Source organism: Tupaia chinensis, unplaced genomic scaffold (genome assembly GCF_000334495.1).
Source record: "Tupaia chinensis unplaced genomic scaffold, TupChi_1.0 Scaffold000069_1, whole genome shotgun sequence".
Lineage (NCBI taxonomy): Eukaryota > Metazoa > Chordata > Mammalia > Scandentia > Tupaiidae > Tupaia > Tupaia belangeri.
Window position 1 is genome coordinate 1,095,100 of NW_006159529.1, and position 25,460 is coordinate 1,120,559.

At 38.2% G+C, this 25,460-nt stretch overlaps 1 protein-coding gene across 1 annotated transcript in view; it reads right to left on the bottom strand.

Annotated features, from left to right (window-relative positions):
* Nucleotides 1-25,460, bottom strand: part of PNLIPRP3 (pancreatic lipase related protein 3) — a 52,594-nt gene that overhangs the window by 6,116 nt on the left and 21,018 nt on the right. The window contains exons 5-12 of the mRNA XM_014583294.1: nt 25,256-25,410; nt 18,976-19,095; nt 18,278-18,409; nt 16,019-16,127; nt 9,002-9,121; nt 8,526-8,648; nt 5,013-5,131; nt 1,241-1,373 (exon numbers count right to left, since the gene is read on the bottom strand). Of these exons, the coding sequence (XP_014438780.1) occupies nt 1,241-1,373; nt 5,013-5,131; nt 8,526-8,648; nt 9,002-9,121; nt 16,019-16,127; nt 18,278-18,409; nt 18,976-19,095; nt 25,256-25,410 (1,011 nt within the window). The remainder of the gene's footprint in view (nt 1-1,240; nt 1,374-5,012; nt 5,132-8,525; nt 8,649-9,001; nt 9,122-16,018; nt 16,128-18,277; nt 18,410-18,975; nt 19,096-25,255; nt 25,411-25,460) is intronic.

The following is a 25,460-nucleotide window of genomic DNA, read 5'->3' on the forward strand; positions in this document are numbered from 1 at the left end:
GGCCACGCTGCAATCCCTTCTCCTCTATTCTCCTCTCAGGATCTTGGGCATGCACACACACACACACCCGGCATGAGTTTAAGCCACTGGGTCTGGGACTCGAACCACGGTCGACTACATGGGAGTCCAGTGACATAGCTATTACACTAACTGCTTGTCCCGAAGAGGCCTCTTTCTCTGCGTTTTTTCATCTAATACACTGTCCTTGAGCAATTTCATTACCTACTTTCACAGCTTGGATTAGTCTGCCTCCCGATTTTCTATCTGTAGACCACATCCTTGTCCAGAAGCTAAGACCCACATCTCTGACTGCCTAAAGGGAGCATAAGCACTCCCAAGCCCTAAAGGCACCTCACGCCTCACATGTTAGAAACTGAGGCCATCCTCTTACTCCAAACCAGCCTCTCTGTGCTACCTACCTCAGGGAGTGGCACATCATCACAATGAGAATTGTCCTTGACTCCTTCCTTTCCTGCACCTTTCGAATCCATTCACCAAGTTCCAGTTTGCTTCTACTTTCTAACCATCTCTAAGTCTCCACTTCTTTCTATTTTCTGCCTAGGCTGTTGCAACAGGCACCCCAATGCCATCTTGTCCCCCTTGTGCTAATTCACGTAACAACTAGAGTAATTCTTCTAAAAAAGAGTGAATTGTTCTTTTGATAATACATAATACCTTCAAATAGCTTTCAATTCACCCAAAGATAAGGCCCAGACTCTGTACACAGAACACAGATTTTTTTTCTTCATTTTCTGACCCAATTTATTTCTCCATCTCAACTTATATAATTCTCCTCCTGGTCTCTTCTTCTTCCTGGTCTTCCTCCTGGGATTCTTTCAGTTTCTGCTCTCTCTAACCTCCAGCACCTGCATCTGTAGTTCCTTCTGCCTGCAATACTCCCCCTTTCCTCCTCCTTCTTACTCATCATTTAAGAGTTCAGCTTAGAAATCACTTCCTCTCAAAAGGCTCCCTTGACCTGGTTGTGGAAGTTACACGTTTATGCTCTAGCAGGTACCTCAAATGCCTCCTGACACAAAGTTTATTACTTGAGATTGAAACAGATTTTATTTGTTGTTTTCTCCACTGGCCTAAATCCAACGAAGGACCTCACTGTACTATTCTTCACTGCATCCCCAGTCTGGCCCAATGCCAGACACTTCTAGACACTCAATAAAGACTGTTGAATTTTTAAAGGTAAATACCTTAGATCATTACAATAAAACTCAGCCATGATACTTACGGGCAAATGGGAAAAGAGACCCTGTGTTTAAAAAATAATATGATCTATCAGTCTTCATATTTTTGAGGTGAAATCTGTCAGCAAAATGACCCATTGTTGGGCAACCTCCTTTGGGACAATGGGAGCAATTTCCCTGGTAACAGAAAATAAGAGGTAGTTATATAATTTAAAATGCTGCCCTTTAATAAATTCATTATATATTATTAATTTATAGTAAATCTTCAGAATCTAAATAAAGTACATGCATTAAAAATGACTAAGTTGTCTAATAGGCCACTATGATTGTTTTCAAAAGCTACTGAGGGAAAAAGAATAGCAATCTACTTTTAAAAAGTGGGTAGATGACATGAATAGAAAAATCCACAGAAGAGGTACTGTTAGTGGATGGCAAAGCAATTTGCCATCTTCCTTCCTTGGGGCCTGAGGGAAGTGCACAGGGATGATTCGTAGAATTTTCTCTTATCAAAGATCTAAGCAAGCATTTTTGGTCAATGCTCCAATTCCTATTAGGGCAATAGACTAATTGGGCAGTCTAATTGGGACAACCTGGCTCGCATTGGGCACCATGCGCAATTAGGTGATCAAATTCCTCATTCTTTACTTGTGAGGAAGGTGCGCAGGTGCAGGAGAAAATGAATGGATTCAAATGTTAAGGAAGAACATAGGCAGAGTAAGGAGCCTCCCACTAATGAATATTCATGACCTCTAGTAATAAAAATAACGGTTAACTAGTACCAAACGTGGTTGCCACTTGGCAACCTGCCCGCCCAACAACCTTTTTGGGTGTACTTTCTTTCCTTTCTTTCTATTAAATCTTTTTTTCTACCTACTTCATTCGAGGTTGCAGTTTTATTTTGCACCTAGGGACAGATCTCTAATTTTAGTGATCTGGACCCAAAGAACCAAGGATTTCACAATGCAGCTCAACACTTTCCCATCCGTTAACAGTACCTCAAATAGTTAATAACTTTGTCAAAGATGCTCAATCTTACTATACTAGTTAAACAAGATATTTCACACTTAGCATATTTGCAAAAATAAAACAGTTGGCATTACCAAGTACTGTGAAGACATGAGAAATTCTCATTTGCTTTTGATAGGAATATAAGCTGTGTCAAAATCAGAATCCAACCTAATTTTAAAATTTTTTAAAGTTTATTGTGTATACAAAAGAACAGTTCCTGAACTGACACACTGTACTGAAAAAGGTAAAAACAAAACAAACCATTTACAGTTAGAGCACAGTTTGTAAAGCATAAAGAAGGAAATATTTTGACCTTTTTGGTCATTGGCTACTACACATTATCATTCTTTATTAGGGCAAGTAGAGCCATTTAGCAAACTGGTTTAATTTCACTGAGTCATGCTGATGAGATTAAAGTTTGCGCATTTGTTTTTATGATTCTAGTTACTATTTCAGGGAAATAGGGATGACGTTTTTGGATGTGGTTATAGGTGTTTGGCCTTAGGCTATATCTAAATTGTGGCCTTCATTTTTATTTTTCTTTTAGAATTGATAGACATTTTAGACAGCCAAGTGGAAGTGTTTAATAGAGATGAAAATGCACATATGTTTTGATCATTTCACTTCTGTTATATGCCATAAATTAACTTTCACTCAAAATATATAAGAAGACCTACAAAGAGGTGTTTATGACAGAAACCTTACTAATAAAACGATAAACAACTAAAACTCACATTAGTAGATGAATAAATAAACAAATTCTGGCTGATTCCTACAAAATAAATACCTTAGAACTATACAAGTCAATGTAGTTCTCAAATATATAATATTTAATGAACAAAGCAAATCCAAAATGATACTTATGATACCATGTATATGACACATCATCAAAATCACTTAAAACTCTGCCATAGGGGAGGAACTAAAGGGAATATAATGTACTTCAATTCTTTCATTTGATCTATGAATTAAAATTGAAAGCAAAACTGACAAAACAATAACTTTAAAAAAAGTCTGGGTAGCGATGCTTGATTATTTGTTTTTTTAGGTTTTGGGATGTTTAATGAACCATGGACATTTAGGCTAGGACTATAGTAACGTACATCCATTTAAAGCTGTTTTTTGTTTTTGCTTTGCCATTGGGTACGTGTGCTTGCTGGAGAAAGACAGAGAGTGGGAAAGTGAGAAATCACCCCCCAGGGAGGATGACCATGTCACAATCCCTCCTCCTCCACTCTCCTCTTGGGATTTTAGAGGCACATGCATGCATATGAGCACACACCCAGGAAGATTTTCCAGCCTCTGGGTCCAGGACTCAAACTGCAGTTGGCCATGTGGGAGTCCAGCTGGCTCCTAAAACTCTGTTTTTAATGTTGAACATTTCTAACAAAATAATAAGGACTCATATTTATATATCATGAACCAGGCACTGTCCTAAGCATTTTATGCATATTTAACTCAATACTCGCAAACTCTCTTATTTTTATGCTTTCATTTTCTCTGTTTTACAGATGCAGGAACCAAAATGCAGGGAAGTCTGCTTGTCTAATGTTGCACAAACAGCAAGTGATGGAGCAAAACTGTGACCATGAATAACCTGGCACTAAATGCACTCCTAATATAATTGAACAACTATTTGTGTAAAGTACAATAAAACGTGTCAAGGAAACTGACTAGTTCTCCAGTTCGTAATCAAGATTTGCACCCATTTGGCACAAGTCAGCTCCTAAAGTTTCTCCAATCAATCTGGCAGGCCAATTTTCTTAGCTCCAAGTATGCAAGGATTCCAAGGGGCTGCTTCCACCTGCCTTCTGTAATGTAAATAATGCCAGGATTCCTTGGCCACTCAGTAGCATTTGTGGTAGGAAGAAGGAACAGGTAGGGGAGAAAGCGGAAATGGGGGAAATGCCAGTATTTGACCATCAGACTTTCTGAGAATGGTAGTTCACCAGGGCAAGCTAGAGCCAGGACAACTGGCTCAGGAAACCAAGAGACAACCTGAGTGCACCCAGCTGCCATGCTCTGCAGGAGGAGGGACATGCTCATTCCCATCCCAACACAGCACTTACTTTCAAAGTGTTAGTACTTACAATAAACTTCAGCGGGAAAGCCCACGATTTCTACTCTGATAAAACAGGAGATTAGGTTTCTAATGCACGAGAATGAGAATCTTTTCACTTCCCACTACAAAATAGATTTTCTTTCTCCTTTTCATAGTGATAACCAAATGAAAAATACGCTTAGCTCTGATCTGGCACGGTGTGCTTTATGACTCCAGCAAAATCAGATTTGGTATTTTGTCACGTATTGATCTGCGTGGAACTCCTGTGAGCTATTTGTGCCTTAGTCTTGCTCTGTATGAATAATTAAATTTTAATAAAATAATTTTCATGTTCCAAGTAAATAATAATATGTTTGGTTGTAGCTATTGATTAGTTCAGCCTTCGCTGGGCATCTTTGGAGATGACATTTAAAATATATACAAAGAAAAATTTTTGCCCTGGACCTATGCCTGCTACACAGTAGCATCTAATTACTGCATAACAAATGGCCGAAAAAGCAAAATTGGATATAATCTTCAAAAGAGCTGAAACAACCAGAATACAAATGGTTGAGTTATTTCAGCCCTCCAGCCATCCTAGCTACTGTTCAATACCCAGCACAGAAACAATCTATTATTTCCCAAAATGGCAGATACTTTTTTTTTTTTTTTTTGGCCACATACTCAAATTCCTAATTTTTAACTGGCTGGTCACATTTCAAAAAATTATTTTCTAATTAAATTCCACTGCCAAGTGCTTTACTTACTGCTTTAAAAGATTTGTAGGATCTACAAGGATAAGCAATAAATGCATCCGGCTTCAGAATGCTTTCGATATAAAAGCGGTGACTTCGGGCATGGTTACACTCAAGGACAGAAAACACTTCTGTGAAAACAATTGCCAATTAGTTGATAGCAGTTAACTGATAATTGATAGCATGAACCATTTCTTAGAGAGAGTAATTAGAAATGACTGATTCTTGCCTAGGGGTGGAGAGGGCGGACCTCTTGTTTAGACTTGGATATTGCACAGCATCTATCAATGTTACATACCGTGTTCTTTGTATCAGAGAACTCTCGTTTGATCTAAAGAGACATTCATTCAGAGTAAATAAACGAAAGCAAACGTAGTTGACTTTGTGCTTCAAATATCCTCCAACACTTCCTGGGATCTCTGACATAACTATCCTTGGGCACAAAAACGCTTCCACCTTTGGCCAATTAATTCTGTTTCTGCAGGAGGGACTGAATATTCCCTCCTATTCAATCACAAAATAGCCAGCAAAGTTAACCAGTGCTGAATGTAAAGATGTCACAGGTGAGAGATATTAACAAAGAGCACTAAAGACATACTAGTTTTGTCATTGTCAAGCATGACATTATAGCCACCTATAGTTAGGATTTCTGCAAAAGCAAGTAAGATCTAAATACATTTCTGCGTTCAGAAGTAAAAAGCATAATAGTCACTTATGCTTATTTTATCTTACATAGCAACATTTTTTTTTTTGAATGGCATGGACTATTCTTTAACGATGTACATAGCTTACTAAGCTGATCCTTGAGAAACTAGATTTTGGTTCTGGTATGTACTAGGTCATTATTCTATAATAATGGACTCCAACAAATCACTCCTTCCTAAGTCCTTACAACTTTGCAATGTCATATTACCATTCCTCCTATCAAGAGATGTAGCTTATTTTTTCACCCTCCCCCCGGGTTATGGGCTGATCTCAAGACTTTCTTTGACCAATGGAGGAACAACTGATGTTGTACAAGCTTTTAGGGCCTCAAGACAGACCTTCTAGCATCCACTTTTGCTTTCTTCAAACCCTGCCAAGTTAAGACAGCCTGGCTAACTGGTTGGTGACAGAGGCCCTGACGGATAACAGACCACAGCAGAAGACAGCTGGTCCTAAGGCTCTAGAAAGAGAAAGTCATTTTGGACTTCCTGCCCAGCTGAGCTCAACCCAGTCTCCAACTGGATGCAATCATGTGAATTAGAACTCTTCGCAGAACTCTTCCCAGTTCCTGACCCTTAGACCCATAGTAATAAAATGATTCTTCTTTTAAGCCACTGTGGTTTTCTATGCAATAGATAACCAAGACAGCATGATTTTAGAAATGTACTATAGTCTACAGAGATCAATAACTGGCATCATCCTTTTTTTTCTTTTAAACAATGACTTTTCTTATGTTAGGCCTCTATGTATATACAGATTTATATTCACAATTAATTGTGATGTAGACAAGATAATTTCTTAAAATATAAGAAACTATTAATTTTAAAAGTAATGGTTTCTTAGTAATAAATATAGAATATCTTCAAGTCTTAAAATTCATCTTAAGATTTAATGTGAATAATAAATGTGCCTTTAATCCAATAAAGTTGTGGGAAATTTTATAATGTTTCAAAATGGTAGCTTATGATAAATGTATATTTTACTTGAATTAATCTTTTACAGAATTTCGCATGATCTGTGTATATACTTAATATAGTTATATAAAAAAAAGTTGTATGAACTATATTTTATTCTAATAGTAACGATTTTAAGTCATAAAAATAGCAACCCCTGAAGAGCAAAAATAAGGTTTTCGTTTAATTGTAAATATAATATTTACCAGTTTTTAAAAAAGTCTTAGAGCCTTCTAATAATAATATGGTGGGACCAGCAGATGGCGTAATAGTGACATCACCATGTGTTCGACTGCGGTTCAAGTCTTGGACCAGGAGGCTTAAAACTCACACTGGATGCATGTGCTTGCATACCTAAAATCCAAGGGAAGAATGAGAAAAAGGGATTGTCTCATGGCCATCGCCCCCAGGGGGTGATTGCTCACTTTCTGTCTCTCTGTTTCTCTGGTGAGCGCATGCACCGTAAAGTAAAAAATCTCTCTAAAAATAAATAAATAATTAATATTATGGAAAATAATGAGAGAAATGTTTTATAACGGATTTTTTTGTGTATGAATTTTGCTTATCTGGACTAGGTAGAATTGGCTTTAATTTCATTTGTGTAACTATAGATTCACCAGTTATGTTTTCCTTTTTAAAGTAGTCATTACAAATAGCTATCCCGATCACACTTACTCTTTCAGGACAAATGTTAAAACTTAGTAACTTATATCTAGTGAAGAAACACAAGTTATTTTCAATGTTACAGTCTGTATATCTTTCCTCCACAACAGTCAAAAGAATGATCCAACAGTTTCAACTTCGAGCTATCCTGACTACATGGGATCAGGTGGTAGGATTTAGAGTTGTCCAGATATTTCCAATCATACACACATTAGTATGTATTATTATATATTATGTGTGATATGTTTCGTTATTTACATGATGGGAAAAAGATAGGGATAGGGAGGAATGAAATTTCCAAATAACTTTTTGGTGCATTGTAACTGAATGTCTTAAAGTTCTTAAACTATTATGAAAGGTTAAATCCAACCTGTTTAGTATGTGATATAGTATCCAGAGTGAGTCTGTGAAAAATAAATTAAGCCATGTGTCTCTGCTCTAAACATTCCCATGGCTCCCACCTTACTTGAGTAAAAGCTAATGCCTTTACCACAATCCACAGGTCCTGTGTTTCTCTCTCTGACTCTATTCCCTCTAACATTATGCGCTATCACTCTCCTCTTACTGCACTCAAGCCACAGGGGCCTCATTGCCTTGAACTTGCCAAAAGATTCCCATCGCAGGCCCTTTGCACTTGCTGTCCCCTTTGGCCTGCAATCCCTTCTCCCCAGGTATCTATCTACATAATTAACTCTTTCAGGTCATCTTTACAGTAAGGATTCTCTTGCCACCTATCAAAACTCTTCCTGCACTTCACTTCTGCCATCACCACCACATCGTACTTCCCTTCCATGCTTTGTCTCCTTTCCTCACAGTATTTATTTGTTATACTATTGGCTATCTATAAGTTAAAATACTAGCTCTGTCAGGGAGGGATTTTTGTCTTTCATATTCATGTCTATAACTACTGATCCCAGAATAATGCTGGTACATAGTAAGTACTCAATACATGCTTGTTGAATGGATAAACATATTTCTATTGTTTGTATTCAGTGCTTACAAGATGCTAGATATTGTGTAAGGGGTAAGGAAAACAAAGACAAGGGAAAAGATATCTAATTTGGCAGATCTCACACTGATGGGAGAGCTTTATACATGCAATTGTGATTTAGGTAAAAATATATTTTATATAGTATATACAAAATGATGTGGATTCCATCAAAGGAGGAAGCTGAGTGAATATGTATCAGCAGAAAGTAATTACCTTCCTCAAAATCATTGAAATGAAATTTAAATAAAAATTTAATTAAATCTTCACATCCTGGCATATATTTCCCTCCATTTGGGTAAAAGTCAAGGTGACCACAAGCATTAATCACTCCAACACCTGAAATAGATAAAAATAGGGAAAATACCACTCAAAATCTCCTCTATGGAGTTTCAATATGGTTTCATTTGTGTTAAAAACTTACCAAGCTCTGGGACTAGCAGTTGGCATAATGCTATGTCACTGGACTCCCAGGTAGTCAACTGTGGTTTGAGTCCTGGACCTGGTGGCTTAAACTCACACTGGGCGCATATGCGTGTGTGCCCCCAAGATCTTGAGAGGAGAATGGAGGAGAAGGGATTGTGCCATGGCCATCTCTCTCTCTCTCTCACTCTCTCTCTGGTGAGCATACGCGCACCATAGCAAAAACCTCTTCCAAAAAAATAAAAGAAAAGAAAAGACAAAAAACTTACCAAGCTTAAATAAGATGGGAACTGCATTTGTATGGATAACATCAACAAAGCTGGCATCAGAGGGGTCTAACCTGAATTCTTTTGGAGAGTTGTGGAAAAATGGCCCAGCTGGGTCCAACCCTAGAGAAAGCACAGTGTCTATTAAACTAAGACATGTTCTGTAGAAGAGTACCTTGATAGTATAGGCATTTTGGAAGCATAGATGGTAAAGGTAGGGCTTCCTTTCCTGTATGATGTATATTGGTCAAGAACCACCAAGGACAAAGTACAGATATTAATACATAAAATGAGTCTATAAATGTAGGTCAGTATATATTGCAATGCCAGATTCCTCCATATAAGTAAGGCTATTTTAAGAAAATGCTAAAATAGCTAATGAAGTCAGAAAAATTATAATGGCTATTCTAAGACCCGTATCATTTGAGTATCTATAGATTCACCAGTTAAGTATTCCTTTTAATGTAGTCATTACAAATAGGTATCTCTAATCACACTTACTCTTTCAGAATACATGTTAAAACTTTGTAACTTATATCTCATGAAGAATAAACACAAGTTATTTTCAATGTTACAGTCTGTATATCTTTCCTCTATAACAGTTAAATGAATGATCCAATAGTTTCATCATCTAGCTATCTTGACCACATGGGATCAGGTGATGGGATTTAGAGTCATCCAGACATTAATAATCAAACATATATGAATATATATGTGTATATATATGTATGTATGTTATGTATTGCAGAGGAGCTTCACAATAAAATACATGGGTAAAAAATTTTCAATTAAAAATATAAGGGCTTGTCAAAATGTAATCTATGGGAACCAGCAGTTAGCGTAATGGCTATGTCGCTGGACTCCCACATAGTCGATCGTGGTTCGCGTCCCGGACCCAGTGGCTTAAAACTCACGCTGGGCGTGTGTGCATGCGTGCCCAAGATCCCGAGAGGAGAATGGAGGAGAAGGGATTGCGGCGTGACCATCCCCCCTGGGGGGTGATTTCTCACTTTCTGTCTCTATGTCTCTCTCTGTCTGTCTGATGAGTGCACACGCCCTATAGCGAAAACCTCTCCAAAAAAAAAAAAATGTAATCTATCAAACAATATAGTTAAAAGAATAAACAGAAGGTCTAGTCCTTGGCTAAGGCTCACTTAGATTAATTTCATCATAATACAAGTGAAAAGCCTGAAGCCCAGAAAGTGAAGTGGCCTGACAAGGTCACTTAACGTTACAGGCAACCTGAACTAATATGCCAGGGATCTAGATGCTCAGCACTTTGTCTCATGTTCAAATGTTAAGTAAAATAAAATAATATCCCTGAAAGTCTCAAAAATATTATGACTATTCATATATCCACTGTTTTCTTCATCTGAAAATTATTTATCAAGCACTATGATGAGCCAGAAACTAGGCTCAGCATTTTGATACATGGAGTAAGATCTTGCCTTGTACTCAGGGAGCTTTCCATTTTGGGGGAAGGCACCTCAATCCAGTGTGCTCAGTGTAGAGACAGAGGTGAGTATAGGTGAAATGCAAGCACAGAAAAAGTGACATGTAACCTAGTCTTGAGGGATTACAGCCTGCTTCTACTGGAGAAGAGAAATACAAACAGAGATCTAAGAGACCAAAAGAGTCAGTTAGAGTGAAGACTGGATAGGCAGCATGCCCAGAGAGTACTTGGTCTCTGGGTGACAGTTCAGCACATTTGGGAAACCTGAGCTGGTTTGCTAAGGCTGCTGTGTAGAGTTCTAGAATTTGTTGAAAGATGAAGATATCATTGTAAACAGAAGCTAGATATCATCTGAGCCATGTCAAGGAGTTTATACACGATCTCATTGTCAATGGGAAATGGTTGTAAGTTTACAAAAGAGGGGAGATTTATGATCAGAATTATATTTTAGCAAAATCTGTTTGCTGTGATGTGGTGGCTAGGTCCCAGAGTGGAGAGAACACAGAGTAGGGATGGAGCTGACCCTTCTGGAAATGTGACATGAACAAGAAAGTAATGTTTGTACCACCGTGTTGGGTGTTTATTGTCTCCACACACTTAGCTAACCATAGGATTTGTGTGTTTGTTTTTATTTTTATGACTGGTATAACTGCGAAAAGAAAGATTACAGGATGAGGAGAGAATAGGGCACCTAGGATGGTACCCTGAAGAGCATCAACACTAAGGGAGGGTGGAAGAAAAGAAACTCATGGGGTCCACCAGGTGGTGTGGTGGTTGAGGTGTTGTACTCCCACATGGCTGGCCATAGTTCAAATCTCTGACCTGGCAGCTGGCTTTCTCACTTTCTGTCTCTCTTTGGTGAGTGTATGTGCCCTAAAACAATTAAAAAATAATGATTATAACAAATAAAATGAACGATTCTTTTTTTTTTAATAAAAAATAAAAGAAACTTAGGAAGAAGCCTGGAGAGAGGCAATAAGAAAAGAAAAATAAATAAAAGACAATCAAGATGTAGAATCACAGAAGCCCAGAAGACAGAGTATTTAAACTGGGTCAAATTTTGCAGAGGGGTCAAGTAAGATAGAGATTTCAGGAGCAGCTGGTGGTATCATTAAGGTCACACATAGCTGACATACGGTTCAAGTCCCAAACCTGGCAGCTTAAAACACATGCTGGGTGCATGTACGTGTGTCCTCAAAGTTCTGAAAAGAAAATGGAGAAGGGATTGCAACATGCCCATTCCCATGGGGGCACTTTCTTAATTTTCCTCCCCCTTTCTTTCTTTGTCTCCCTCTGGAAGAGCGCCCATGCCCTCTGGCAAATTAAAAAGAGAGATTTAAAGCATCTTGTAGAATTCCACTAAAAATCCATGGAAGATTGGCAAGAGTGGCTTTGGTAGGACAGAGAGATTAAAATAGACAGTAGTGGATTAAGGAGGGAATGAACCCTAAGGAAATGCAATTGCTCAACTTTCTCAAATTTGGATCTGAAGGAATGAGGGAGACTAGGCCATTAATTAGAAGGGAATGTGAAAGGACCAGCAGATGGAGTAATGGGGTTATGTCGCTGGACTCCGACGAAGTTGACTGCAGTTCAAGTCCCAGACCTGGTGGCTTAAAACTCACGTCGACATGTGTGTGTGTGTGTGTGTGTGTGTGTGTGAGTGCGTGTGCATGTGCGTGTGCGTGTGTGTGCCCAAAATCCCAAGAGGAGAATGGAGGGGAAGGGACTGCAGCATGGCCTCCACCCACCAACCCACCCTGCCTCCGAGGGTGATATCTCACTTTCTGTCTCTGTTGCTAGGCAAGTGCTTGTTCCCTGAGAACAAGAGGAATTGATATGTTCAGTGCTCACAGGCAGAGCTGGTGAAAGAGCTTGCTAAGATCACAATAAAAGTGAACAAATGACAACAGTAAAATCCCCAAAGACGGATGGTATTCAGGTAGAAAGAAAAAAATTATACAAAAAGGCCAATTAAACCAACATGCATCAGAACAAAGCATCCATATTTTAAAAAGAAATAAGAAAAAACATCTATTCCAAAGTTAATCTGCAACTTTAAGACAGTATTTTTGGAGGAGAAGCTAATATGCAACAATGGATTACACACAATTTTCTGATAAAATTGAGATCCCTGGGGAGAAACATTCAAATACAGGTATACCTCAGGCTATATTGATCAAAGGACAAGACAATCTGGTTAAAAAAAAAAGAAAAAGGAAACTATCCCTTCCAAAAAGTAGAAGAGAGAGAATATTGAATTTGTAGCTCTAGGATATATCAGAAGAAAAGTCTAGGTTCAACCTATTAATTGACCTTAAGCAGGGAGAGATAACTATTATGTAATGAGAACATGAGCATTTGGGATCTGAATTTATTCATGTGTATATTTGGGTGCACGTGTGTGTGTGTGTGTGCGTGTGCGTGTGCGTGTGCATAGCATTGAGGAGTCATTTTTGCCACAGAAAAAGAAAAAGATAGGTTCTGTTTAAAGATACAAATAATGGGACCAGCAGTTAGCATAATGGCTATGTCGCTGGACTCTCATGTAGTCGACTGCGGTTTGAGTCCCAGACCCGGTGGCTTAAAACTCACACCGGGCATGTGTGCGTGTGTGCCCAAGATCCCAAGAGGAGAACGGAGGAGAAGGGATTGTGGCGTGGCCATCCCCCCTGGGGGTATTTCTCGCTTTCTGTCTCTCTGTCTCTCTCTGTCTGTCTGGCGAGCGCACATGCCCTATGGCAAAAAAAAAAAAAAAAAAAAAACCTCTCAAAAATAAACAAATAAAATAAAATAAAAACTTGAATCAGCCAAGTAATGTCCTAATTAAAATAATTTATGACAACTACCTACCATTTAATAGGTAGTTACATAGACATAGAAACTTACATGTCCTTAATGTGTATTAAACTAATTTTGTTCTTTACTGGTTTTATTATAAAGCAAAAAGTCCGTTTTAAGGTTTTGGTTCTTCTATTACTTAAGGAACATGATTACTCAAAAACTAACTACCCAGAGGAATACAGATTGCAATATCCAAATTACATAAATTCTTTGGACACAGAGTTTTTAAAAATTTTGTTGTTTTCTAATTACCCAACAGGATAACTCACCAGATGGGAAAAACTGAAGTTCAATAGTATCTGCTTTTTTTGGAACAAGAATTAATGAAAACAAAATCTCTTTGAATTTGTTGTAAGTCAGTATAAATTTTAAATGCGTATATGGCTATGTTCTTCTCTTTAATTTAGGCTGACTCATCTGTAAGACTGTGAGGGTCCCATGAGGTTCCATCTTCAAAGGTTGAACTCATTTCTTATTTCTGCTGGGCTTGAAAACTGAGAGCAAAGGGGAATTTTTGCCTTCATTTAAAAATACAATTTTCATTATTCTAAATAAGAGCGGTGGTGGTAGGGGTGGATGAGATGGAGTCTGTAGCGGAGAGCTAGGAGCAGAGAGGAGACATATAACAGGAACAAACCTGTCACACCAATAGATAACAGAAATAAACTACTTTAATTCCTGTTAAGAATTCTTAAATTTATTTTTGAAAAAATATTTTAAATTAAAATTTGAATTGAAGGTATGTATGTGCATGCACGTGTGTATATAGAAAACTGCAGTTTAACAGAAAATGTGCACCTACTTTCTATTAGAGATAACAGGCCCAGGGCAGGTGGCATGGTGGCATGGTGGTCGGGTCAGCTGGATCCCACATGGCCAACTACCTGATTCAGGTCCTGGACCCAGTGGCTTGAGGAACATGCCAGGTACGTGTGCAAGCATGCCCACAGATCTCGGGAGGAGAATGGAGAAGAAAGGACAGCAGCATGGTCATCCCTTTGGGGGGGTATTTTTTCACGTTCCTTCTTTCTCTTTCTCTCTCTCTCTCTGGTGAGCACACACATCCTATAGCAAATTAAATAACTGGCACATAAATAATCATAAAACCATTGATATAATATTTGTTTTTTCAAATATAATACAAATATATATATATATTTTTTTTAATTTGCTAGAGGATACATGTGCTCACCAGAGAGAGACAGAAAGAGAGGGGAAGAGTAAGTGAGTAAACATCCCGTATGGGGGATAGACATACAGCAATCCCTTCTCCTCCATTTCTCCTCTTGGGATTTTCAACATGCACTCACATGTACCTCACAAGTTTCTTCAAGCCACTGGGTCCAGGACTTGAAACATGAAGTTGGCCATTCAGGATCCAGCTGCCCTGACCACCATGGCACCTGCTGGTCCTAGAGAGGCATATATCAAGGGGTGTAGGGAGCCCAGAGAAGTAATTCTGCCTGAAGAAGGAACACTTGAGATGACTCTTGAAAAATGAACAGTGAATGTGCAGGAAGAGGAGCGACTGCATGTGCAAAGGCACAGAATGTGGAAAAACGTAATGAAACAGAGCAAATTTCTATGATGATCCAAGAAGCTTTACAAAAAGGAGAGTCATGAGCAGCTTTGAGTGAGGGAGTGACATGGCCTGTATTTAGAAAAATGGTCCTGGCAGCACTTCTGAAAGACCAGGCTAGACTATCAGCTAGAAGGCAAAGCCAAAATGCAGGCAGGCAAGAGATGAAGAGGGTCTGAGTGAGGACAATGACTAGGAGATGGAGAGGCAAAAAGCAGGGGACTTGCTGACTGTCAGTGGGGCATGCAGGAGAGGGAGAAGTCAGCTCGGCTTGTTGATAATGGAGCTGACATGCTGATATTTTGATTTCCATCAGTCTTACTCAACTGGTTTGGAAAGCACGGTGCAGGGAAGGGATATGGTGGTCCTGTACATAAAACATAAATCTGTACTCTGAAACATATTCAGACTAACAGTGTATCTGGTGTAATCAAAATTTAACAACTGGCAAAGCTTGAGTATAGACCTGAAACAAACCAGTTCAACACTGTCAGTGTGCACTGGGTGAGCTGCTGTCCAGGTGTGAAATGGACACCTTCCAAGACAATCGGTGGGAAGCTAATGATATTAGCTGTATGAAATTCCAAAGCATGGAATATTTTATAATCCAGTCAGCCATTCCCATGCAGGTAGGCAATCACATGGTTTCTACCCACTACAGACAATGCTGCAGTTAATATCCTTGAATGTGTGGCCACACACTCATGCTTTGAAAACCCTTTTCTTTTTTTTTTTCTTTTTCTTTTTTTCAGTTTTGCTAAAGAGTATGTGCACTTGCTGGAAAGAGAGAGAGGAAAACTGAGAAATCACCACCCCTGCGGGGTGGGGAAGATGGCCATACAGCAATACCTTCTCCTCCTTTCTCCTCTCAGTATTTTGAGCAAGCACACGTATGTGCCTGGCTTGATTTTCAAGCTGCTGAGTCAGGGACTCACACTGTGCAGTTGGCCATATAGGATCCAGCTGTCTTTACCTCTGTTTCACCTGCTGGCCTTGAAAACATGTTTTATGTTTTATTTCAAACGAGTCATATTTTTTAAGATCTTACATTTGCTTCTGCTACTTTAATTGGTGTTCATACACTTGATATTGTGTGTAAACAAACATGTAAACAAGTACAGGCCCACTTCCAGGGCATACTTACCAGTTATTCTTCCAAGGCCTGGGATTCTTGAACCAGCATCCCCAGCCAGATGTGCTCCCACGCTATGGCCAATCAAGTGTACTTTAGAAGGGGAATATCCAAATTTTTTCTGATAGGATTATTTTCAAAGAAAACAGGACAAGTACTTGTTAAAAGAGCAGGTGGAATGACTAATATGGTTCTTCCTTTCCCAGACAAGAGGGGGACTGGTAAAATGACAAAGTGATACCTTTGCCTACCTATTTATTTACCTGTTAAAGGAGAGTATCAGTTGGGTCTGGAAGAATATCTTTAATTAGAACTTGTCTCCCCTGCTAAGGGCAAGCCCTGTGGTCCTTAAGAATAACAGAACAGTTCCAGTGACTCTATTTGTGACTTGTGCTCCTCCTTCCTGAGGTCCAACCTTTCAGCCACACCTCTAACAAAGGCAGTTCATGCTTTCACTCTTAGGCACCTAGCTTGTGTCTCTGCTGCCTATGTGAAGGCAATACTACAAAATGTCTCCGGTAAATTTGGCCTTAAATGAAGCATCTTAAGAGTATTCACAAACTCAGGAACCAGCAGTGAGTGTAATGGCTATGTCGCTGGACTCCCATGTAGTCGACCGCAGTTCGCGTCCTGGACCCGGTGGCTTAAAACTCACACCGGGCACATGTGCGTGCATGCCCAAGACCCCGAGAGGAGAATGGAGGAGAAGGGATTGTGGTGTGACCATCCCCCCTGGGGGGTGATTTCTTGCTTTCTGTCTCTATGTCTCTCTCTGTCTGTCTGGCAAACGCATGTGCCCTATAGCGAAAAAACCTCTCCAAAAAAAAAAGAGTATTCACAAACTCAAATAATTCAATAGTGGCAAGAAAACAAATAACCTGGCTTAAAAAAAATGAGTGAATGATATGAATAGACATTTATCAAAAGAAGACACAGAAATGGTTAACAGGTCAACTGGGGAAATACATGTCATAACCAAAATGAAATACTACCTCATACTTGTTAAAAATGGCTGTTATCAAAAGGATAGAAGATAACAAATATTGGCAAAGACGTGGAAAAAGGGAAACTTTGTACACTTTTGGTAGGAATGTAAATTAGAACAGCCATTGTGGAAAATAGTATGAAGGTTCCTTTAGTTCTGTCAGTGCTTGCTTTATGTATTTAGGTAGTCTGATGTTAGGTGCATATGCATGTGTATCTCCCCAGTGAGTTGAGTAGAGTCTTCATGGTTGGTTTTTGTCTCAAGAGGATTGAATCACATGTCATATTTTATACACAAAAACCTCCTCTAAGGACCTCCTTACACTGCAGTCTTACCTAAGAATAGAGTAAGAGAAGATAGACAAGTTGGGGGTATGAGAGAAGGAAGTATTTGGTTCATTGATTCCTTCTCTGGGCTGTTTTCTAACTATGGTCAGTTCTTAGATATCACCTTCCCTGACTGCCTATCCAAATTAGCTTCTACTTTTGCCACTCTCCATTTTAATACTTGGCATTTTTTTCATACCACTTGTATTCCTAGCTAATATATTTTTGTTCATTTATATGTTGACTTCTGTTGCCTACTAGAGGGTGCTTTGTTAGAGCAGAAACACCATCCTTCTCATAAGTCACATGTGTATAATAGTGTCTGGCCCACAGCAAGTACAGAATAAATATTTGTGGAATGAATGAATGAACCTTCTTTAAAATTCTGAGTCATGCATCTTTAGATTTTACTTCACTGCATTTTAGAATGAGGAATTACTTTCTATAATGGTAGAGCATTTGGAGATTCACAAATGTCGCATACATGGCAAGGTCTAATTTATTCTTTTAGGAAACATGTAGGTTAAACAGTTGTGTCTACACTGGCCTAAAGACCTAAATAATTCACTGGCACAGAACTCTTTTTACATGAAAATATACTAACATGCTAAACAAATAGTGTTTATAAGATGGAATGAGTTTGTAATCATTAAGGATACATTTGCAATATGATGAAAACAGAGACGGTCCAATACCTTGACCAAAACAGCATCCTTGTGGAGGGGGGCACTTTTTGATGATGAGCCTGTGTAGACACACTGCCACCAAGCGGTGCTTTGTAAAATCACAGACTCTTTTGCAAGAAGAAACTTTCCTCTTCGTGCTACCTATGCAAATGCTTATTATCTTACATAGTTAGTACTTATCTAATCTAATAAAAAGGACATAAAACTGTCCAAAATTCTGGATTCTATGATTCAAAACCAATTAGACATATTTTTAAAAATCAACTTTTCTTACCATTAAAACATCAATAAAATAAGCCACCTCAGCACCAGCAACACGAAGATTGTTTACAGCATGGATGTATTTCAGTGAACCATTAATCCAGTCTAAATTAATGCAGTTTATATCTTCTGCTTGTAACAGCACCTGATACAACCATCCATTATAAATATTAATGAAAAAAGTGCAAAAGAAAACCCAAGTATCTCAACACCTGATTCCATAATAGGAAATAATATTAATAGGTATTAACTGAGAACATACAGCATGCTAGGCTCTGCCTTAACTCTTTTACCTATATATCAATTATTTAAGCATACATGAGAAAGAAACTAATGTTATCTGCACTAAATGCCCTTATAAATAATTACTTACAATTTTAGCAGTCAATTAATCATGAGTCCAAAGAGACAAAATAATTCAATGAAGCTAACTTAAAATATTTTTCTCTTAAATGAGAAATTGATCATACATTCAATCCTTTGCCAAAGGTGAGAATTTACCCAAGAATGATACAAAAATACACTCTGATTATGTAACCTATGCAATTTATAATAAATTTTTAAAAATGAAAAATGGATGACCTATTTATGGCTCTGGAACATGGATAATGCAGATAAACAAACTAGAGGACTTTCATGAATGGACATTAATATCTTGCAAAGAATTTTCACGTTAAACATCGTGTAAAGAAGGACTTGTTAACAACATACATTGCACATGTCTCTCTGCCATTTGCCATTTGTATTCCATCCGGGGATGTTAATCCGGGTGATCTTGTCTGTTCCAAAATGTGAGGTTTGGATAGTTAAATAATTAACTGCACTGATCTCCTGTATCGAGTGGAAAGAGATTAAGGTAGATAATCGAAAATTATTTATTATTTAGTATAATTATTCTAAAGCTGCTCAAAAGCCTTTACTAAATTTTATCAACCTTTTTTTTTTTGGAGAGATTTTTGCTATAGGGCTCGTGCGCTCACCAGACAGACAGAGAGAGACAGAGAGACAGAAAGCAAGAAATCACCCCCCACCGGGGACAGCCACGCCGCAATCCCTTCTCCATTCTCCTCTTGGGATCTTGGGCACGCACGCACACGCTCCCAGCGTGAGTTTAAGCCACCGGGTCCAGGACTCGAACCACAGTTGACTACATGGGAGTCCAGCGACATAGCCATTACGCTAACTGCTGGTCCCATCAACCTTCTTTAACAAGTTTTTACTAAAAAAAAGTTTCTTCTATATATTGTACCACAAAGTTATCAATGTATTATAAAATATAATATATACAGTTAATTATAAGAAAAGGAAATACAAGTATTTGCTTTTTAAAGCAATGTTTACAAGGTGGGAAGTTTAAATCAGGATTTTGGTAAACTTAATTTTGTATTGTACTCCATGGCTGTGATTCTGATTCATAATAATTATCTCATCTGATGCTTAGAAGCATACTTGAAGAATGGTAAAAACAGAGATTTCCACCCCACTTTATGAGTGAGGAATAGAAGTTAGAATCTCATCACATGAAATACAATAACATATTAAACATAACTTTATATGATTATGTAAAATATTATTTTGTATTTCTTGTGTTTTGCTGGATTGTTTTAATAACCAAACTCTCATAGACTTTTGAATACTATGACTCTAAAGTGATTTTCTTTTTAAAAGTTAAAAGATGCAAGTATAAGCAATTATATTGGGGGAAAAATGAATAATCAGCAAATAGCAAGTTTGACAATGGTAAATTCTACAAGGAAGCAACATATTTAGATACTTACAAAATTTAAACAAAGAGCCTGTTACTAGGTACTTATGTTTAAAAGTAACAAGCAATTAATCAAATAACTTGGTGGCTAAAGTATCTCCAAGATACTTTAGTAAATAAGTTTAAGAGTCATAAATTTGCTTACACAGTGATTATGAAAGCTATCAGTCTATATACTGGGCATTGTTCTAGGGACTTTATAAAGTAACTCAATTAACCCTCACGATACAATACCTAAGTTAATTTTACAGCTTAGGAAAGGAAGTTGCAGAGAGGTTAAGAAATTTGCCCTAAAGTCTTGTGGTCATGAGTCCTAGAGCAGATGTTTAAACCCACATGGTCTTCGGAGTTACATGCTTAACCACTAAATTCTTGAGTTGTGTTTTGATCATAGAGTTCTTTACCGATAAGGCCCAAACCAGCTGTAGGATTTGCTGAACCAGGTAATAAAATCAATTGTATTCAGGCCTTCTAGGAAGCATTTATTTGCTAAATAATACAATTCAAGTACATAAACATTATTCCATTTATGTATCTAAAAGAATCCAGATGTTCACTCATTTCAACCCACTAGAACTCCTCAAACACCTACTGTATTCTTGATTATACAGCAGAAAAACCTATTTTGGAGAAAGAATTAAGTAGAAAAAGTTTGTTTATTCTTTTTTTTCAATCATAAGAACAATTAGAAGAAGTGAGGCTTCATACAAGCCGCAAAATAGCACTCTGACAAGTATTGTGGGATTCAAGCATTCATAAAAGCCATTGAAGAGTTCAATAAAGTAGAGGTAGAGAGGTAGGGAAAATACTTTTGTTTGCTTCACATTCAATCTGGCACGCTCCTCTGAAGTAGGGCATCAGCCTAAAGAGTGGGAACGCCATACAACGATGTGGAATAAAAATAAATAATTTTTTAAAAAAGACAACTTGGACTATGCTATCACAAGGATAGAAATAAAAAATGATGCCAAAATCATTCAGAACAGGCAATTAAAAAGAAAGGTTCATTAAAGTGCCAAGGTGAAGCAGGGCCCTTTCTCTTAATATTCTTTTTTTCTTTTTAAAGTTTATGTATTTCTGGAGAGAGAGAGAGAGACTCCCAATAGAGTCTTTATGTCACCATTCTTTCCTAACCCCAGCCAGCTGGAATTACCAGCCCATGTGTACACACCTTACATATATATAGGGAAACCTTAGGACACAAACCCAGAACCTTCCCATGTGGCCTCTGCATCATGGACTGTTGTGCTACTGCTGTACCACTGCAGCTGGCCTTAATGTTCTCTGAGTAGACATGGAGTCTAATTGGTGCTCGGTCAGTCCATCCTAATGACTACTCTGGGTAACCTCATTTCTAGTAAGTCAGAAATAGTTACTAGATAGGTTTGCTCTGTATACACGCTTCCAGTAGTATGCACGATGCGCATCACCACCAGTGACTACACAAGTCACTCTAGGTTAAGAAGCCATGATTCATGGAGGAAGTGGGTTAGTTTCACTCTCACAGAAAGGTAGCTATGAACACCTATGACTCACAGAATGCCAAGTTTATTCCACTACATTGTGTTTATCTTTGACAACTTGTCTCTTGGAGAAGAGTATGTTAACTGTAGAGTTTATTTCTTCTTTCTTAAAAATAATGGTAGTCAAATTTATACAGCATGTGGGTCAGGTGTGGGAAAAGCTTTTTTTTTTGAGAGAGAGAGACTTCTACTATAGGGGATGTGTGCTTGCCAGAGAGACAGTGAAAGACAGAGAGACGGAAAGTGAGAAATCACCTCCCGGGGGGATGGCCACACCACAATCCCTTCTCTTCCATTTTCCTCTCAGGATTTTGGGCATGCACGCACACATGTCTGGCATAAGTTTCAAGCTGCCAAGTCTAGGAATTAAACCATGTGGTAGTCTAGCACCTAGGCCACTACGCCACCTGCTCACCCTGGAAAGCTTTAAGTACACACCTTGACTCATTCTATATCTTAATTGTTAAAGTATACTTTAATAGGAAACAATCAGAAGTTCATTCATACAAAATTCAGTTATAGGTGCAGCTTATTACATTCTTTCAAAATGGAGGGGACTGAGGAAGGCATGATAAATATCATTTTTATGATCCTTTTATTAGGTAAATAATTGGTTTTTAAATTTTCTCTTCATTGGCTTTAGATTCAGCCTCACATACAGACTAATATTTATCATCTTCTGTGTTACTGATTGCTCCACAGGAATTAAGTTGCACAGAAGGATAAAATGATCAATGAGTCTATGAGTACTGAGAGCCAAAACATGGAGGTAGAGTTAGTCCTGAGTGGATAGATAAACCGTGAAAATTCAAAAGATCAGAGAAGGTGGCCAAAAACACTTGTATTCACCAAAGGTTCTCTTAATTAAAAAAAAAAAAATATGTGGCCTGGGGCTGGCAGGTGGCATTGTGGTTAAGGGCACTAGACTCCCATATGGCTAATTGCAGTTTGAGTCCTGGACCTGGTGGTTTGCTTTCTCACTTTCCATCTCTCTCACTCTGTCCCTCTCTGGTCAAATTAAAGTAAATAAATACAATTAAATAAAATAATTTTTAAAATAAGGTAAAATATATATAACAAAAAGTATTGGGTCATTGGAAAAGTCATGACATATTTTTGTATAGAAAAACACATCATGACTTTTCTGATGACCCAACATCTTATTAACATTTTTAAGTGCTCGTTCAGTGGCATTGTCATTACATTGTTGTACAACCATCACTAACATCCTTCACAACTTTTTCATCATCCCAACTTAAAATTCTGTATCCCTTAAACAAAAGCCCTTCATTACTTATTCTAGGCACACCATATAAACATGTATGGGAACAAATCACATAGTATTTGTTCTTCTGTGTCTGGCTTATTAGCAAAATGTTTTCAAGATTTATCCATGTTGTAACATGTACTAGAATTCCTCTTATTTTTAAAGCAAAGTAATATTCCTCTTTTTACTTTTTGATAGTTACAAGAATCAAACCTTTGATGACAATTTCTTTACAGATTTCTCTATCCTCACCAAAAGGACTTTTCTCTTTACTCTAGATAGAGCTATCAGGTACAGAAGAGGTGGCTTACTTTAGCGAAAAGTTGTGTGTATGTATGGAAGTGTGTGCCTGGTGAACAGACAGCTACAGCGCAGACCATGTTTTATGGTGTGAAGGCACAGCAAGAGGCTGCCCTGGCTGGCGAGGCCCATGATAGGACCAATGGAAAGCAAGCCGCAAAGGATACAGGCAAAGTCTGGAAATGATTTTCTCTGGCCCTCTCTCTCTTGTTCCCTAAATAGACTGGGCCTACTCTCATAGATGTCTCTCCACTCCTGAGATCTCATGCAATCTTAAGGTTTCCTTTTCAACTCTAAGTTTTTGTTTGTTTGTTTATTTTTTGTTTTTAAAGAGAGGTTTATACTACAGGGTGCATGTGCTCACCAGAGAGACAGAGAGACAGAAAGCAAGAAATCGCCCTCCAGAAGGGAAAGCCACTCTGCAATCCCTTTTCCTCCATTCTCCTCTTGGGATTTTGGCTATGCATGCACACGTGCCCTGTGTGAGTTTTAAGGTGCTGGGTTTGGGACTCAAACCCAGTTGACTACATGGGAGTCCAGTGACGTAACCATTATGCCATCCACTGGTCCCTCAAGTAAAAGACTTTTGAATATTTTTTTTCTAGCTCTGGACCATCAACTCCAATAGCTTGGCCAGACTCCATCTATCCAAATTTTGACTCATGGTCTTTTACCCCAAATTATTCTGATAAGAGGGCCATCGTTCTTCTAATCATCCATGTATAATGCCTCAGGACAGTTCATAGTGGGTATCATGTCATTTTTAAATGATCATACTTCCACTGCTCTGGTTCAGGGTGTCTTATCCAAACTGCCCTATATTTTTCTATTTAATCTGTCAAATAGCACTTCATGTGATGACGGAATTATTCTATATTGGCAATGAGCCACTAGCTTTGATTGGCTACTAAGTACTTAAAATATATTTGGTGTAGCTGATGAACTGAATTGTTAATTTTATTTCATTGTGATTTTAATAGTCACATGCAGCTGGTGGCTACTGTGTTGGACAGGACAGTTCTAAATGGTCTCACCGTCACCTCTAGATCCTGGTGAAAGAGTACACTACAGCTGGAGTAAATGCAGAACAGCTCGTCAGTGTCCTCAGTGGGACCTCATGGCTCACAAGTGAAGAAAAACTCCACAGAAAAGAGTTACATGGTTTGTTCCCAAACTACTTTTTCAACTAACTTCATTTTTTTTTTCATTGTGAAGATATAGAGAACATGTGTACATGGAAGAGAAGAAGAGAGGGGGAAAATAGATAGTTTTGATAAGCCCTCACCACTTTGATTCTTCCTGCTCTAGCCTTCCAGATAGCTAGGATCACAGGCACGTAGCACTGCCCATGTACAGCCTGTTTAGGCTGGGCTGGGAACCACAGTCATGCTTCTCAGGCAGCCTCAGCCATTGTGCAGCTGTGCCTTCCCACTTGTGTCAACACAGCTATGCCATAACTAACTTCTTGTTCAAGGACTCTCTCACTACCCCAGCCTGACCCAACATGCCATTCATTAGACACACCCTGCAGATCCTGTCCTTAATGTTCATGCTTTCTCCTTTGACATCTTCCTGTTTGCCTCTGCTTGTGAGAATTCAGTCCATTTTCAGCTTACACCTCAATTATATGTCCTCCCTGATGATTTACCTGGTCCTATACCCAGTCACATGGTGAAGGTAAACTCCTCCTTATTTTGTTTCCAGAGTCTTTTATTTGCATCTTATAGCACAGATCATATTTGTTCTGTAATAAAGGTATTTATTTATATGTTCCAAGTCTCTAATCAATAAATTTAAGACACTGTCCTATTTATACAATTCAATACATAATAGGCACTCTTGCTTATTCACAGTGTTACACATGTACACATAAAAGACTCTCAATTATATTAACTAAGCAAAATATCCAATTTACCTCATATAAAACTCTATATCCAGAATAATCTAAATACTAGAGCACATAATATAAGTTTCGGCTTAAAACTAAAAATAAATATTTGCCTTTACATCAATAGTTTACACCAGAATAGAATGATTACTATGTCTATGAGGTTTATCATGTCATTTTGTTTGTATCTTATAGCTACATTAGATTCTCAAAGAATCATCTCTTTGAGAGACAAGAAGGTAGCTTACCTGATAAACCTTGGGATTATGTATAGTATAGAGCAGAAAGCGAGTATTTATCTTCTCTGGAGGCCAGGGTAAACTTGTCAACTTTCGTGAAAAGATCCTAGTCAATGGTAAACCATCTCTAAAGCATCCTAACCTTTCATAGCAAACTTCTTTTCCTGCAGCAAAAAGATGAGAGTGTCAATAACATAGGAACCAAACCCAGATA